Source organism: Phyllopteryx taeniolatus, chromosome 22 (assembly GCF_024500385.1).
Source record: "Phyllopteryx taeniolatus isolate TA_2022b chromosome 22, UOR_Ptae_1.2, whole genome shotgun sequence".
Lineage (NCBI taxonomy): Eukaryota > Metazoa > Chordata > Actinopteri > Syngnathiformes > Syngnathidae > Phyllopteryx > Phyllopteryx taeniolatus.
The window spans coordinates 9328812-9345459 of NC_084523.1; the positions used below are offsets into that span (position 1 = coordinate 9328812).

Consider the following 16648-nt stretch of genomic DNA (forward strand, 5'->3'; position numbering starts at 1 on the left):
TCCTTCCATCCTCCCTTCCGACTTTTCTTACCATCTTTTTCTTTCTTCTATCATACCAGCCTCCTTCCTTCCTTCAATAAGTGACTTTAACTTAGCTGAAGCCTCTGACATTCATTGTCCACTTAAATCAGGGGTGTCAAACTCATTTTTGTCGCGGGCCACCTTGGAGTTACGGTTTCCCTCAGAGGGCCGTTGTGACTGTAAAACCATAAAAATAATGTAATCACCTCATCTTTTTTTTTTTTTGTCCTGTCAAACCACCTCATCATATTATTACACCCAAAATGTATAAACTAGTTTTGGAATCAGTGATCAAGGGTAATGGGGTTTTCAACTATTGTTCATATTTGGTAACACAAACAATGCTTGCAATATCTCTGTTATTTACAAAATATGACAATTTGAAATCTTGGTACAGATTTGAACAAGACTCATGGAAGTTGACACACATGATTTGCCTTCGCGGGCCACATAAAATCATGTGGCGGACCGGATCTGCCCCCCGGGCCTTGAGTTTGACACCTGTGATTTAAATGATCATAATTCTACGACTGTCACGTGTGCAGCAGCGCCATCTAGCGGTGGTGAAAATAACAATCAAACAACCATACCATTGATTGTCCAATCAGCTCGAGGCTAAAAGTTTTCCCATCGACCACAAGCTGACTTTTCAAAGAGCGCTAATGACTGAAATCAAACAAAACAAGCACCCACGCTGCGGTCCGTGGAGGCTCCACGACTGCCGGCATCGATCTCAAAAGTCAACACACCACTGGTGACCACCTACAGTATATTCGGCAAAAATCATGTTGACAATTTGGACCCGGAGCCAAAAACACACCTTTTATTGTCACAGTAATGGTTCAAGTGAAAGTAAACAAATATTAAAGAAACAAGGAAAGTGTGGGCATTTCTTCTTGACATTTGCAAAAATAGTGATGATGTAAACACTCAGAACTAATATGAACTACCGTAATGACCAGAAGGGTTGTGCCGGTTAAAGTTATAATACCGTAAAGCATTCAAAAATCACGCAGGTTAAAACCAGACCATCGTAATACGGCAAACAAGTTGGACAAGTTAACTAAAGATGACTGTAAACTTCCCCCAAAATTGCAGAATTTGAAATGACACAACCATAAACTAGCAGGTTAAAATGACAAGTTGCCCATGTTATAAAAAGACTGGCATAATTCGGCTAAAAATTGTGCTGAAATTATAAGCGTGGGTTAGGATGTGTTATACTCTTATAGTTTGCTTATAGTATTTGTTACGAGGCATCAGTAGATGTCCTGACACAAGTGGAGACCCCAGGCCCGGACAATAAGCGTCCGGATTAACCTCTGTTTCCGCAAAGCCCCTCAAGGTCCTTCCCTCCTCCCCGGCCGTCTGCACAGGAAGTGCGTTCGAGCCTTGCTGCATTTCCTGCGCGTCAAGTTCACCTCACAGCGTCCAGACGTCCATCTGGAGCCTGGCATCAAGATCACATAATAGTGCTTTAAAAACACAGCTTTTCCATCTCGCTGGCAAAACTAGTAAATAGGAGCGCGCCATATATGTGCAGTTCCTCAGCGCCCGGCTCTTATGGAAACACATCACCTGGAGGCGCGACCCCGCTGACCCCGGCCTGTCACAGCGCCGTGAGCGCGAGACAAACGCGCCGAGATTTAATGCGGAGGAGATGCCGTTCCCGGCCCACAGCCGCCGCTCCTTTGACCATAATAGGCCAGCGCCGCGCGGGGGGAAACGTGTTGCCGGTAATTGAAGTTCACCCGGGAGAGGAGAGGACGGGGGAGCGCCCGGAGCTTCTGTGAGGTACACACCGGCGGCGTTGCCGCGGCAACCCGGCCGGCCGAACGCCGGTGGGTCCGCCGGCCGGAAAAGAGAAGAAGAGCCTTAAATAGCTGCCGCTACCTGAGCGGGCCTCATTTCACTCGACTGTGGTGCGATCTTCAAAGACACTCAAAAAAGCGACGGAGTGAAAATTGGACTTGGAAGTGGGCTCCTCATTAGCATTAGCACGACCGTAAAGGACCCGCAAATTGGGAAGCTTAATAAAGGAGACGACTGTAAATCACCCGAAAAGTTGAACAGGTTCAAACAAAACTACTGAAGTACCCCCCCCCCCCCCCCCCCCCCAAAAAAAAAAAAGATTACCAACCATAAATCAACCCAAATTTGGCCAGGTTAAAGAATACCAACATTCATGACCCCAAAATTGCACAGGTCAAAATGAGACTCCTATAATTTGCTAAAATGATGCGCAGGTTGAAATAAAAGCGTAAGACTACCGTAACTCAACCAAAATTGTGCACTTAAAAGAAGATTACCGTAAATGACCCCAAAGTTTAAAACGAGACTGATGGAAATGTCGCAAAAATTTACGTAGCTCGAAATGGCATTACCGTAATCACTGAGAAAAGTTGCCCACATTGAAATAAGACGACAAAAATGCACACGTTCAATTGAGAATAATATTAAAAAATCAATTACCTTAATAGTTGCACGGGTTAAAAAAAAATCAATCAATCAAAAGCCGTTTAAAATTGAACTACCCCCCAAATTTCTCTGGTAAAAATGGGATCACCGTAAAGCTCTCAAAATTTGTGCATGTTAAAATGAGACTCTTGTAATGTTTCTGTGCTTAAAATGTGGTATTAGTTAGTTAAAATAAAAAATTATGAAATGAATGTGGCCAACACGCGCACACACACACACACACACACACACAGGCAGCACTTCCACTCTGTTAGTGTCACTTGCCTCCTTGTTCCATCTCTCTTATTTTCCGTCATCTTTCTGCCAGTGCGCGCGTGTGCGTGGGTTCAAGGGTCACGCATGACTCAGCGGGTTGAGGATGGGGACACGGCAACCGAAGCGCTCATCATATTGCTTTTTACTGTTATTGTCGTCGGTGGCTTGAGCAAATTTCGCAACCTGGGCGAGCTCGTGCTACGTTTCCCGCAATACAAGTGAAGCGACAAATGGCGGCCATCGTGTGTGTGCGCGTGTGTGTGTGTCTCCCGAGAGGAAAGGCTGGGAAGTGGCGATGGGAAAGTGGGCCAACGCTGTCAGGCCTCCACTGGAGAGCTCCTTAAAAGGCGTGGAGCGATGATGTCGTGGACTCTTTCCTCCCGCGCACCCCCACCTTGAAGTTTTTTTTTTTTCCTCCTGCAAGTCTTCGGCCAAACTCATCATGCAGAGAGAGAAGAAGGGGAAAAAATCCCGCCGATGACTTCACCCCGCTGCGCCAACGAAGGCCTCCGTTCATCAGGAGCTGCCGAGGCTTGTTATGCAAGATGACACTTCCCACATTTGGGAATTCAGAGTGGCGGCGAGCGTGCAGAAAGGAGGAAGCGGAAAAGAACCCGATCACATCCTTTCCCCTTTGGCAGTTTAAAGCAGCCATTCCCGACCACTCCGCTGTGAGAAATTGTCCAATTTTCACTTAATGGGCCTGAAAATGAGGTAGTATAGCGGGGCAAGTGGTTAGCGTGTCTGCCTCACAGTTCTTAGGTTTCGGGTTTGAGTCCGGCCTTCCTGTGTGGAGTTTGTATGTGCAAGGGTTTCCTCTGCCGGCTTCCTCCCGCAATCCAAAACATGCTTGTCGGCATCATTAACGACTCTAAATTGTCCGTAGTTGCCCAAGTGTCCTTTTTCAGGAAACAAGAAAAAACTACAAACAACAAGACTCCATTTGCCCCGATTCCAACTTTGCAGATGACCATGACCTGGATCTACACAGACCTCAAGAAAAAAAACATTGTTTTTTTTTTTTTTACGCATATTGTGGCAGTAAGTTGAAAACGACATGGGCTATTATGCTATTAGGCTTACGATAATGAGGCTAAGCGGCACAGAAAATGTCGAAGTAGGGATCGGTGTCAAGGAAGTACGTTGAAGTGATACGTCTCGACTGAGAGAAAAAAGTATTTGTATGTCGGGGAGGAGCCTGGGGTGTTACGGAACGTGTTCGTGGCATGTACACGTGCATTTTTTTCTGAAATCAAATCATCTGAAAGCCATTTCTTTTGAAGGAGAATTTTGTAATTTTCGACGTCTAGTGACAGGTAGAACAATTAAAGGTTCTGCCACTAGATAGCAGAAGGTACAAGTCATGTGCGTATTGCCATTTATAGTGTAGAAAGAGATACAATAAACAATAGAAAAATAGCTTTGTGTTCAGATTTCTCTCAGCATAAATTGAGATGACGTCATCGTTATTTCTGTATGTATTTGTTGGTGGTGCGCTGTGGGATCTTTCGAACGTCAAATATGCGGCTGGGCTCAATACAAGCATGACTCTAAACCCCGCGAGGTATCAAGGTGAGCGCCTGCCACGCCCTGATTGCACCGTGTGTGCGCGCGTTATCCGCAAGCCATCTGCCATTATCTGGGGAATGCTGTGTGCACACTTTATGTACATATATGTACCCCGGCTATTTTTAGCAGTCCAGCCGCCCCCTCCTCCTCCTCGGCTTCCACCGCCTTCTCGGTGGAGATCTGGATAAACGTGCAGATTTCACCGCGGATAATTGCCTGATTGTCGACAAAATTCCAACACGCGCGGCGACGTTGGACCCCGACAGTGTGTTTGTCGGTGTGCTTGTGCGCGGTTGTCATGCTTATTTAGCTACATAGAAAATGACATCAAGTTCGCAGCAAAGCCAAACAAATGAACTAAAATGTCATAATAACATACAAATAAAATACGAGTATAAATAATGTTAAACAATATTACACATATATTTTATTAACACCGTGAGGGGGAAAATGCGCAACGTAGTGAATAATTAAATATCCTTTTTATTAAAGTTGATGCAGAAACAGTAAATGCAGCATTGTATATTAATAGTAAAAATAATGTTTAAGAATACATATGCAATATAATTATATTATTTCTTTTCAATATAAAAACATAACATTTTGAAAGATTCAAAATAGTCATGAAAATGTAACTTTCATCAAGTAGTTGCATGAAAAGATTTGCTGACTATAACGTGTTGATTTGTGCTCGTTTTGACCGTCGCTGTGAACCAAAGCGAGCCGCACTGGAAGGCCGCCGAGCCCACACACGCTTGTGTGACGCCGCGTTGTTTGCAGGCGTTCGCCACAATACTGGCCTCGCTTTCTCTTCTCCCACCTCCTCTTCGTCCTCTTCCTCCTCCTCCTCCTCCGCTGCCTCCCCTTCAGCCTCCACGCAAATCTCCCCATCCTGGACCACAGTGCCAGGAACACCTGAACTTGATCATTTTCTGTAAAAGAGCCAGTTGTCATGGCAACTACTTTGTCTGTATCACTATGAGCGGCTGATTTTGGAGATGATGAGTGGAATTTGGAAATGACATACCAGGGGTTTTCAAATGTTTGGGGTCCAGGGGATAGTAACCCCAAGCCCATCGCTACCACGTGTACCCCAAAAGCCAAGAGGAATCAATAAGTTGCCCATTTTTGAGAAAAAGTCCAAATGTCACGATAAGAAATTATATTTTATAGAGAATGAAAAGTTGTAATGTTATGAGAATAAAGTCAAGTTGTAATCTTTACAAGAACAGGAATATTTTGACCGGATCAATTATAGAACAAAGTCATAATATTATGATATTAAAGTCCACAACAAGGCGCTCACTCTAAAGCTAAACCCGACTCCACAGGCTGGCTGTCATGTCGGACTTTCCCCCTGCCCCTCTCGCTCTTGCACCTTCTCTCCGTGACGTGCGCGCACTCATGGCCATCGGCGAAGCGCTCTAAAGCGGCCACGCCAGCGCATAGCCCTGGTCCGCATGCTTGCCGGCTGTCAAGTCAGACTTTTATTTTTGTTTTCCCCCGCTGTGTGACGTGTGTGCCCTCAGGGCCGACAACGAGGCGCTCTAAAGCGGCCACGCCAGTGGACTATCTAAAGGGAAGATCCGCTTTTGAGGTGTAGGCATAGCTAGCTAGCTAACTGGCCGTCGCATTTGCGCTGGATAACCGCGCTCATGGCGGACTCTAAAGTGTGTCACGCGGCACCATTTTAAATAAGTGAAATGGTGAAAAACAGTTTAACGCTATATCGCCACAGTTAAGTATTACATCGTCTTCAGTCTTTGCACGTTTTCAGCAATTATCTTCCAACATTTGTAACGTATTTAGAAATGAATGTCTTTCTTTAAATGATACGGCATAATTTTTTGAAAAAGGTTTTTTTCGAACCCCCAAGCTAAAGCTCGTGGACCGCACTTTGAGAACTGCTGAGCTATACGACACCATGCCCGTGACAGATGAGGCGTTCCCATCACCTTTGAACCCGAGAGAATGCAACCGCTGGCCTGGCAGGGCCCCGGACCGTTGCTTGGAAACAGAGCTGGAAATGTTTGGACTGGTTCCAGTTGCGAGCATCTGCATTTTGTCATCCTAATACCGCATCGTACGCTACGTCTTCTTTACGGCTTTGTAGTGCGCGGCCAGAAAAGTGATGAGCTTTTTATTTCCACGTGGTGCTGGGCCGCGATGATTCACGCTGGCTTTTTAAGCGTAAAAACACATTCACGGGGCCCTTGGCGCCGCGGCTCGACGCTCGGGCCTATTATTAGCGCCGGGAAACAAGGTCGCTGGCCCAGCTTTGTCTTATTAGGCTGTCACTGTTCAAGCGGAGGGCTCGCTCGTACCTGACGCCAAAAGAGATGCCGACGCAGCTGCCGGCCACGCTCGTGGCCGCCTTCCCGAAAACGTCATGTTTTTGTTTACACTGGATTGGTTTTTCCTGTCAAGCTGGCACTTACGCGTGTGCTCCCCGAGGGCCGTGACGCGCCCTCCAAGGGCCACTTGAATCCGCTCGCATACGGCAGAGTGTAACGGCTGCGTCATCGCCGGAACGTAAATAAACTCCTTACAGGCAGTAGCTTTAATCACCGAGTTTGCTGAGCCCGTCTGTTGCTATGCAAAACAGCAGCACCGAATGAGGCACATACACTGAGTTGGGAATCCCCCCCCTATCCAATATATAAGGCCCTTTATAGTTTGCCATTTTGTTGTGTTATTTGAATTTGTTGTGAGGATAGGTTGTCCTTTAATCTTGCGTTATTTAACATGGCATTAGCATTAAAACTATTGGCACAGGTTTCTACTTGACCATTTCCATACTTGTGTTTTGACTCTTGCGTTTAGTGACCGTGTCCCATTTCAGGAAACGCTGTTGCATCACCAACTTAACACATTCTTAAGGTACTTCCCCTTTGGCATAACTGTCACTGGGCTGGTGGCGTGCAACAAGCTTCCGCTTTCGTACCCCTCATGTTTGACGTTGACAGTTTGGGAACATAACGGGTACAAGTACCTCAATGGACACAAATGTACTGCTGGTCTATTAACAGTGTCGCTTTCGAGAAGCAACGGTCAGAGGTGTCAGAGCGCTTAGAAGTCAGCTCGGAGGCCCCACCCCCACGCCGACATCTGGCATTGATAGCGGCCATTGTAAAACCCGCACGTCCAAACAGGCCCGACCGTTCCCGGTCCCGTTTAAGGGGGCGCCCCGCCACTCGCAGAGTTTTCAAGTGTGGACAATTCCCGCTCCCATGCCCCCCGCGTCACCCGCTGCCTGCGGTTGGCGCCTTGGCGATGGGGAGGGCCGCTATCAGGAAGATAGACGCGGGGCTCGGCTTTCATGTTCTGAGCGGCCCCAGCGAGAGAGAGGAATCACCCTGACTGGAGGAGACATTGACAACTCTCGGAGGGGGGCAATAGATAGGTGACATTCTTATCTGCAGTGGTAGTACCACAAATAGTGGTTGTGGGTGTTTCTTGCCTGGAGATGGGTGGAGCTGTCTGTAACAAGTCATCACCATAAACATCGTCTCCATAAGATCATCTTTAATACGGCGCTGATCATTTGTAAAGCACCCAAGAGGCTGTTTATGTGCTTGTTGGTGCTGCTGTTTGGGTTAGCAAACAGAGTTCATGGACACCTCTGAATTAATGCTGCCTTAGCTTTGAGAGGGAGCTCCAGTTTGCTACAATGACTGTTTAGAGTTGGCTGCAAAATGTATATAACTACAGCAAACAATTATACGGTACACACGATAATTAATTGTTTACATTTTAGTTTCATGTATTTTATTTGTCTGAAAATACAAGGTGTGTTGTACATACAGGCTGGGCCAAAAGTAGGTATACCATTTGAAATTATTTAAGGAAGTGAGGAAGGCAGGAAGGCTGGTGGGATGATATGAAAAGAAAGAAGGATGGTTTGAAAGGAAGGAAGGATGGTTTAAAAGAAATGATGGAAGGGAGGAAGGATGACGAAAGGAAGGGGCTCACTGCCACTTTTCAAGTTTCCACCAGGTCAACACACAAACACAAACCCAGGCTTGAAACCCTAACACCTGCCTTGAAACCCTAATTTGAAACCCAACTTTGAATTCATGAGCTTCAACTTTGTTCAATAAATGATCAATTGAAAAAAAAAAAAGTGTAACCATAATAACGTGACAAAAAAATTGTACCTACATTTGAGCCACAAAACCGAAAACATACAAAAAGTCAAAAAATTTGGACATGCACGCTATTCATCTATCCAATGCATATTTATATAAATAATATAAGACGTCATAACGGTGCCTACTGCCTGTTATGTAATATTTTCAAGCGCTGCCTGGTTTTATTTGGTTTACACAGTCAGTCTATAAGGGATTACCTGTCTCACTCTCTCTCTCTCTCCCCCCTCTTTCTTTCTCTCTCTCTCTCTCTCTCTCTCCCTCCTAATCCACAGCGGGTGACGTCACACTGCAGCTCCTCCATCGCGGAGATCTCGCGAGATTACCAGGCAACAATCCAGCCGCCCTCTTCTCGCGCTGACGCCGAGCTGTGAGCTCCGATTCGCCCATCTCCCACCCACCGAGCCAGCCCTCCCTTCACCTCCTCCCCGCAGGCAGGCAGGCAGGCAGCCCTCCCTCCCTCCCTCCCTCCCTTCCCACGCCCCAGTGCGCTGTGGGATAGTGCCACTATAAAGTATATCCTCTCTCGGAGGAAGATAAGAAGCCCTAGACAGACAGGAGGGGGATGAAGATGGCGGACGCCAAGCAGAAAAGGAACGAGCAGTTGAAGCGGTGGCTGGGCTCCGAGACGGACCTGGAGCCGCCGATCCTGAAGAAGAAAAAGACGAAGGTGAAGTTCGACGATGGCGCCGTGTTCCTGGCCGCCTGCTCCAGCGGCGACACGGAGGAGGTGTTGCGAATGCTCGACCGCGGCGCCGACATCAACTACGCCAACGTCGACGGGCTCACCGCCCTCCACCAGGTTGGTGTGCCGAGCGGTCGCCCGACCCGAGCGGAGCCCGGTGCCGATCCCCACCTTCCAGGGTGACAAATGTAGCTGGAACACCTGTCAAGTGGAAGCAATTCTTCTCCTGTTGTTTACCTCCTTGGAGCCCCGGAGCACGGCCGCTCACACTGCCCTTCTCCCGGTGCTCCAATGTTCAACTCCATCCAGTATTACTTGCACTTTTTCGAATGTGTCCGGAGCAAAGTTAACGGCTCAGCGCGTTGTTGTTGTTGTTGTTGTTGTTGTTTGTGCCTTTTGGAGAATATATTATAATGTTCACTGGCTTGCCTTACCAACTTCTTGATTTAGTGTCTTGTTGTTATGATGATTAAAACGTTCCGCACTGCTGTGTTGGTTGGTTGGTGAATTACGGCTGGGATAGAAGGTAAATGCTAATGCTACGTTAGCTTAAGTATGGAGCTCCAGTCGGCCACAATCGATCCTTTAGTTTGGGCTTCTTTTGGGAGTAGTTAGACAGAATCGTCAAGTCAGTGAGCAACCTTTCACCCCGCAAAAGCTGAGATTTCATGACGTTTCAACTTGTGAAAGTGTGCTTTTCCATCCCCTGACTTGACAGCATTCCCGAGCTAGCTTCTCCCCCGCTAGCGAGGCTAGCTGCCCTTGCAGGCAAATGATGAAATGGCAGCTCTTTGGCCTGACGCTTATCACCAATTACTCGTTTTCTTGAAGCAAATATGCTCAAATATCACATTGGTATACCGTGTGTTCGAAGCACATGTTAAAAGATTGCAGAACTACGCTTGTCGAGAGACACTTTGTCACAATAGAGATCTTCATAAGTGACTCAGTGATGTGTACACATTTAAGTTTCATTAACTTGTGCAATATTTGCTGGCGCAGCATTTATCACAGCCTATTGTTGTATTTCTGATATCCTCCACTCCACCAAAACAGGATCTGAGCTATTTTTAGCAAAAGTCGTGATGACAGAAGCTTTGTTGTTGATGTTTTAACACAATTGTCCAGGCGCTCAAATCAACTGGCAACTAATGTGAGAATTCTGGTACTAAACCTGTAACTCATGCATGGATATGGGGTGATGTCACCTTCTTACTCATGACTACTAAGCTCGTGTGTCAACATTTGCTTACCTTGCGCCATTTGTCAACATCAGTTCATGCATCCCTCTCAGTCATTGTCACCTTTTATTAAAATGTACAATTAATATCCCTGCACAAAAATCACAGTTGGCTTTTTTTGGGATGACGACTCGCAAGAGAGCGCTGCCCCACGCACGTAACCATCTCTGGAGAGGAGTGGCTGCGGGGTGTGTGTGTGTGTGTGTTGTATGGCACGTGATGTTTTTCCTGGGTGGGCTTTTTAAGGAGTTAAGGTGGTACTATGGGAATTTGCGCCTGGGCCCGCTAATCCCAGATGTCATGATGATGACCACTTCAGCGAGATGACTAGATTTTCACGAAAAAGATCTTGCCCGTCCGTGTCTTTGTCACGTTGGTTAGGGATGCGTTGCTGTGGGTTAGGGGGCGTAGTGGCATATCGCTCCCGAAAGCCGTTGACCGGGGCATGGTTATAAATACTGCGGCAGCATGTTCTCCCGACTGGGTTTCAAGAGAAGATGCTAACTTTGGCTATGACTCAGTCGGTGGCCACGCTTTGTAGTGGAGGGTCCGGCGTAATCTGGCATTGAGAAGGAGTCACCAGCCGCCTGTCACTGTGCGGAATGCCCACGTAGACAGCGTTTGGGGGGGGGGGGGGGGGGGGGTCAGGTTGGTCAGTAGAGCCGACCTCCGTTTACAACCTAAATGCTAATATTTGTTCCATGAAATTGTAGTCGATTTTCTCACGCTGCACTGCTTCCAGTACATGTATGTATGTGAACATTAGATTTTTTCCCCCCCATCCAATCACATTTCAGCCTCAATGTGTTTCCATGTCAATCTGATCTGCCCAGGGCCTTCAGAACCAGTAGTTCTGGCCCATGTAACTCAAACTAGACCATCACCAGTCACCAATCACTTCTCAAGTTTGTCCACTCAGCGATTTACATCAACATTTTTACGCTGCCCTCTGGTCGGTCAGAGCAAAACTGTTCAACTAGCAAAACAGGTCTTTTGTGTTCTGGCCACATTAATAAGACATTTTTTTTGGTCATGTTATGAGATAGATATTAATTCTTTACTACTCCATATGATACAAGTTGCAGGGTGTTATTTTCCATTTATGTATAGTATTGAGGGTTTCTATAATTTCAATGTGATGATGGTGGATTAACTCTGCTAAGTCCCCACTGAAGGTCCAGGTACCAAATTCACGGCCCGCACCTCCTGGTAGGTGTGTTTTTGTCTCCGCGCTGGTCATTTTGGATGCAAACGGCAAAGAGGCGTTCGGGTGCAGGTGGTGGGCGTAAAAAAGTACAAAGCGTGTCCTCCGCCAGAAATGTTCTTCGGTGTCCTCTTTGCTAAACTGGTCTCGGGAGCGCAGCATTCCGAGTGCCGTCGCCTCGGTCTCCGCATTCCTCACATGACAGTATTTGGAAACCATGGCAAAGAGCGAGCGGTGCAGACATTCCTCAGCTGTCACCTAAACCCCTCCCCACCACCCTCTGGCCTGTCCCCACACCGCTGAGCTCCTTCAAGCCAATTAGCGTGGAGGTAACCAGGGTTTGTTGTGGCCTCTCCCAGGAAAAGCTCCACATTGACCCACACCTGAACTTTTGTTTTTCTGCCACCGGGCCAACGCAATTCGCGCCCGATTCGGCGGGTCCGTCTGCAGCGAAAGTCTGCGGCTTTATCTGGAGCGGTCGCCATGGAGACGACGAATCGGGCAAAGTGTGTTGGTGGATTTGCATGTACAGAGTGGGAGTTGCATAACTGAGAGTGAGAGCGAAAGTGTTAGGCAGAGCTCAGCAGCAGCGAGAAAAATGAGTCAGGTTGGCGAACGAGGTTGCCACGGAACGGTCGCCTTCAGCCGGGTCGGGGCGGCCGCCCGTTCCTGAGGTTCCCTGACGGACGACTCATTAACCGTCATCTAATTAATTGCAGAGGACAGAAAGTAGTCAAGGATTGGAAAAAGCAGCTGGACAGAGAGGCGGCCGAGTATCGAGTGTTCATCAGGGAGCCTCGTATTAGCTTCAGGACCACTTCAGCGCATGTGCTGCGCATTTCAGCATCAAAAGCAGTGAGGCTGCAACCCATGAAAAACGACTTTCTTATTTGCTATTTTATTACGTTTCACTCAGTGATACATAGGTAGGCCTCGTCATTTAAAAAAAAAAAAAAAAAATATATATATATGTATACTGCAAACGTCTCTTCAACTGTACTTTCCGTTTAGCAGCTAGCCATTACTTCCAGCACCGCACCTTCCTCTGCATCATCTTGAGAAGTTTATTCCCATGCTCGTTCCTGACCTCAACCCCACAAGAAGTCTCGCCTGCCTGTCCTCTCCTGGACTCTTCCATCATGCTGCTGTTCGCTGTCAAGTAGGCCGGTCGGCCCTCAGCTGGCGGCCATACTCACCATTTGAATTATCCCTCATGAGTTATTGTTAAGCATCTTTGGGTCCCGACCCAAGGTGATATTTTTACTTCTCCTATGTCGCACTCAGCTGTTTTGTGCTTCCTATAAACAACTGCCAGACCCGATTTCTCTTTAGAAATTGCACCTTTTGATGGTGACGTCTTTAGTGTGGCACTGTCTTTTAAAGCGTTTTCGACTTCAGCTAGCTCAGGCAAGAAGCTCCGGAAGGCTCTCTGAGATTGAAGAATTAGGTTATCGCAGGGCTACCGAATCCAGGTAGATAAGGGAGAATTCAACCATTTTCCACAAAATACCGTGGAATTTTGCATTCTACTTCATGAGTACATTTTTAACTGCAGTATTGAGACTCTATTGTGCGTTTCTCTATCTGTATCGAGGTATTTCCTCCCGCATGATTTCAAGCCTTTGTTGGCAAAATGAGGTGCTCGCCGAGAGGCAATGATGCATTTCTGACATTTTTGCCGAATACATTAAGCTGCGACTCAATAATTCATGGAGTAGATCCTAGACAGTCTTGATTTGATTGCTCTTTTGTTTTATGTCTAGTCTGGTGGTCTTGAGCTAGCTGGCCCTGCTAATGAGGCAAATCGTCAGACTCTTTGAAAATGTTTTTTTTTTTTAGCATGTTAGCTGTGGTTCTGTTCCTTTGTAGCACAGTGTCATAATTTTGATGTAATTAACCACGCTGCGTTAAACCAGAAATCAGGTCAACCGCAATCTGTGGCCTATCTTTTTTATATAAACACGTGGCAGGAGCGAGCATGTCAGGCTAATGTGGCTCCAGGGACAGTGTTTGGGAATCGCAGTTGTGAACCTGGCAGCGTTCGGTGACTAAGCGCATACATTCTCGCGTCTGTAATTGGCAGGTCTCTCCTTGTCGGGCCGACCAACCCCGCAATCATCCTGCAGGAAGTCCCTGTGATGTCGATGATGTGATGCCAGCTCGGCGGCGGCCGTGACTCGCCGGTGACGCTGCCTCGCTCACCTTTCCGAGGCGGCGCGTCGTCTCCGTTCAGAAACAAAAGGCAATGAAGTTATTTTAGAACAGGTAGCTGTAGGTTCTCGAGTATTCCGGAGGAGCGCGGCGGCAGGTTGGGACTGGTTCACCCGGGGTCGCAAGAAGAAATTCCTCAGGGGGAGCAAACCTGCAGCTACGCATCCAAGCAGACTTGACCCGTGCCCAAAATTGGCTTTTAAGAAATTTGAAGTCCTCCTTAATTGCTTAACTCCCGCATCCGTTTTTTCAAATGTTTGCGGGATGACTTCATGTCATCAAAGCGCCCTCGTACCCTGTGGCATCGCGTCTGTCTTCTGCTCCCGAACGACGACGACGGTGGAGATGGGAGGGCCGTGGTGGGGGTTGGATGGCTTGCGTTTTATGAGCCGCCTTGGAAGTGCAAACACCTGGACGAAGAGACTGCAAATTCCTCATTGTGGAAGCGCGCTTGTCCATTTGTCGTCTGCCGAGAAGCATTCTTTTCGCCAAAGTCTCAAAATGGCTGCTCCCAGAGGGGTTCACTGAGGTACGAGGTTTGCGCACAAACGGCGTTATCACAGGCAGACCAAGCCCATTGGAAAATAACAGACGCTACCCCAATCATGTTTTGGTGTCTATAAAAAGTTGAAAACCAAAAATATACTCCCAACTATGTTCCCAAAACACTTGATCGTTTCAAACCGTTAGCCTTAACTAATTCACTGCCAGCCGTCTTCAAAGCAGTTGCCCGCATTCGAACTTTTTGACTGATCTTTGGAGGCCCAGAGAATATTGTCTTCTGTGACAATATAAGCGCCAAACCTACCAAAAGAAAGCCAGACTCTTTTCTTCCCCCAGATAAAAAAAACATATTTTTCTCGCTTTCTCTTTTCTTTCATAATCAGCAGTCGGACACGGGTTGGTTTCGCCCAAAAAGCAGAGAACATTTTTTGTGAAAAGAAACATTATCATGCAGAGCAGCGACTTTGACACGGAAATGTTTTGCTTTTTATAACACCTTAAACTCTAAAACAAAAACAAGATTGGTATTTTGTTGGCTAAATGATTATCTACGGAATTACGTAACTAAGAAGCGTGAGCCACACTGACTTGATTTGAGTTGAACGTCCGTGGCTTTTTGTACGTGGCGTTCCTCATTCGCTCCATGAACTGCATCATCTTTTCTGGCAATTGCAACACATTCTGTTTATAGCATACATATACATCCTCTGCTCCAGTGTGAGGTGCCTAAACTTGTCCGACGTCCGACATGTCTGTCTCGTCTACTCCAAAGCTGTGCCGATCGCAAATCCGAAGCGATGCGACACAGGGGAGCTGTTTGTCAAAACCTGAATTTCACAGACGAGCGGGACGAGACCCTCCTCCATGCTTACATTTTAAAAAAATAATAATAATAAATAAAAAAAAAACGATCTTGCCGAATATGGCTAGGCATGTTTTTCAGCCAATAATTTCTAGTGTTCTTATTTAGAAAAATGCACCAATTTGTGAGGGATTATGGTAATCCTTCTTTTATTAACCGTGGTGTCAAATTACATTAGGAAAACTCTCCAAAGCGTTGCAAAATAAAGAACGTGGAGTTGATTTACCAAAAAGGCGAGATGGAATTAATTTGCCCGAGTGCGCTTTTGTGTTTTATAGAGCTTGAAGGCCAGGTCACCCGGTCCACTTAAATTGAATGTTAATTGACTTCTGAGTGAATAATTAATGACCCAAGCCCCCCGAGCAACTGAACTCATTAGCATGAGGCGAGTCAGATTAGGATTTATGAGGGATTGTCTGATTGAGTCAAAACTGCACCTTTTGTTTCCCCATTGCTGCTTTTAAGTAGTTGACGGGATAGGGACAGACTAGAGTCATGTTGGGATTAGCCAAAAACCACAAGTAATTTAGCCCCCCCCCCCCCCGCCATAATTTTTTTTTTTCCAATTGTTTATATTGATGATTTAAGATGTAAATATTCGACAAACTGTGATCCCAAAACAATTTCAAACTCATTTTACTTGCTGGGAAGACCCTCCATAAACTCCACTAACAACCCAGACTAAATTTAGCTCCTCCCTGACGTACAAAGCTTGTCTCTCAGTTAAGCGGTATCACTTCAACATACTTTCTTGAAACCAATTCTTGTACTGTACTGCTTTGACATTGTCATTTGCTTTTTCTTTTTATTGAAAGGGGTAAAAATCGGATTAAAATTGGAAATCCGGTTTTTGGAGATGAAAATGTGGATTTTATTTTAAAGCCATTTATCGCCCAGCCCTAATTTGGTGGCATCTTGTGGCATGGTCCCAAAAATTGCAAATCTCTGGTTCCACAGGACAATACCACCAATAGGTGAATTTATGAGTTGTGAATCGTGAATATGCGTGAGAGAGGGTTACTGTACCGGTTTTTGCAGGCAGTTTTACAATTGGCGTTTTCAGTCAGCTCCCCGCCAAGGAAGGCGACGTTATCTCACGTGGAGGAGGTGTTGAACAAATGACACGTTGGTGGCTCTCCAGGATTTCTCAGTGAGACGGGCGATCGGAAAGCGTCGCCGGGGCCCTGAAGAGCAACAGGAAGTGGCTGTTTATTTTTCTCATTTCCTCTTTGGCGAGGCTGCCTCCTTCCACTCCCCTGGCCTGTTATCATCGCACATGAACGCGTGCGTACCCCGGTACACATCCATATTGGCTAATGGTTGAAAATGGGGATCTACTCTGGAATATCCGCAGCCCCTCTCTCAGATACAACCTCGTCGGCATTTGTATTTATTTTTATTTTTTTTAAACCCCCCCCCCTCTTCCTCAATCCTGCTCCCCTTTTTCACGGGAATCCCAGGGCCTTATAT

At 46.6% G+C, this 16648-nt stretch overlaps 1 protein-coding gene across 13 annotated transcripts in view; it reads left to right on the top strand.

Annotated features, from left to right (window-relative positions):
* The first annotated feature begins 8919 nt into the window (after positions 1-8919).
* Positions 8920-16648, top strand: part of ppp1r12a (protein phosphatase 1, regulatory subunit 12A) — a 29344-nt gene continuing 21615 nt past the window's right edge. For 9 of the 13 annotated variants that reach the window (XM_061761426.1, XM_061761417.1, XM_061761419.1 and 6 more), the window contains exon 1: positions 9021-9273. In XM_061761426.1, the coding sequence (XP_061617410.1) occupies positions 9037-9273 (237 nt within the window). In that variant the 5' untranslated portion in view covers positions 9021-9036. Of the gene's footprint in view, positions 9274-16648 lie in introns of all 13 variants that reach the window. The other 4 variants (XM_061761429.1, XM_061761431.1, XM_061761428.1 and 1 more) reach the window with 3 other exon arrangements.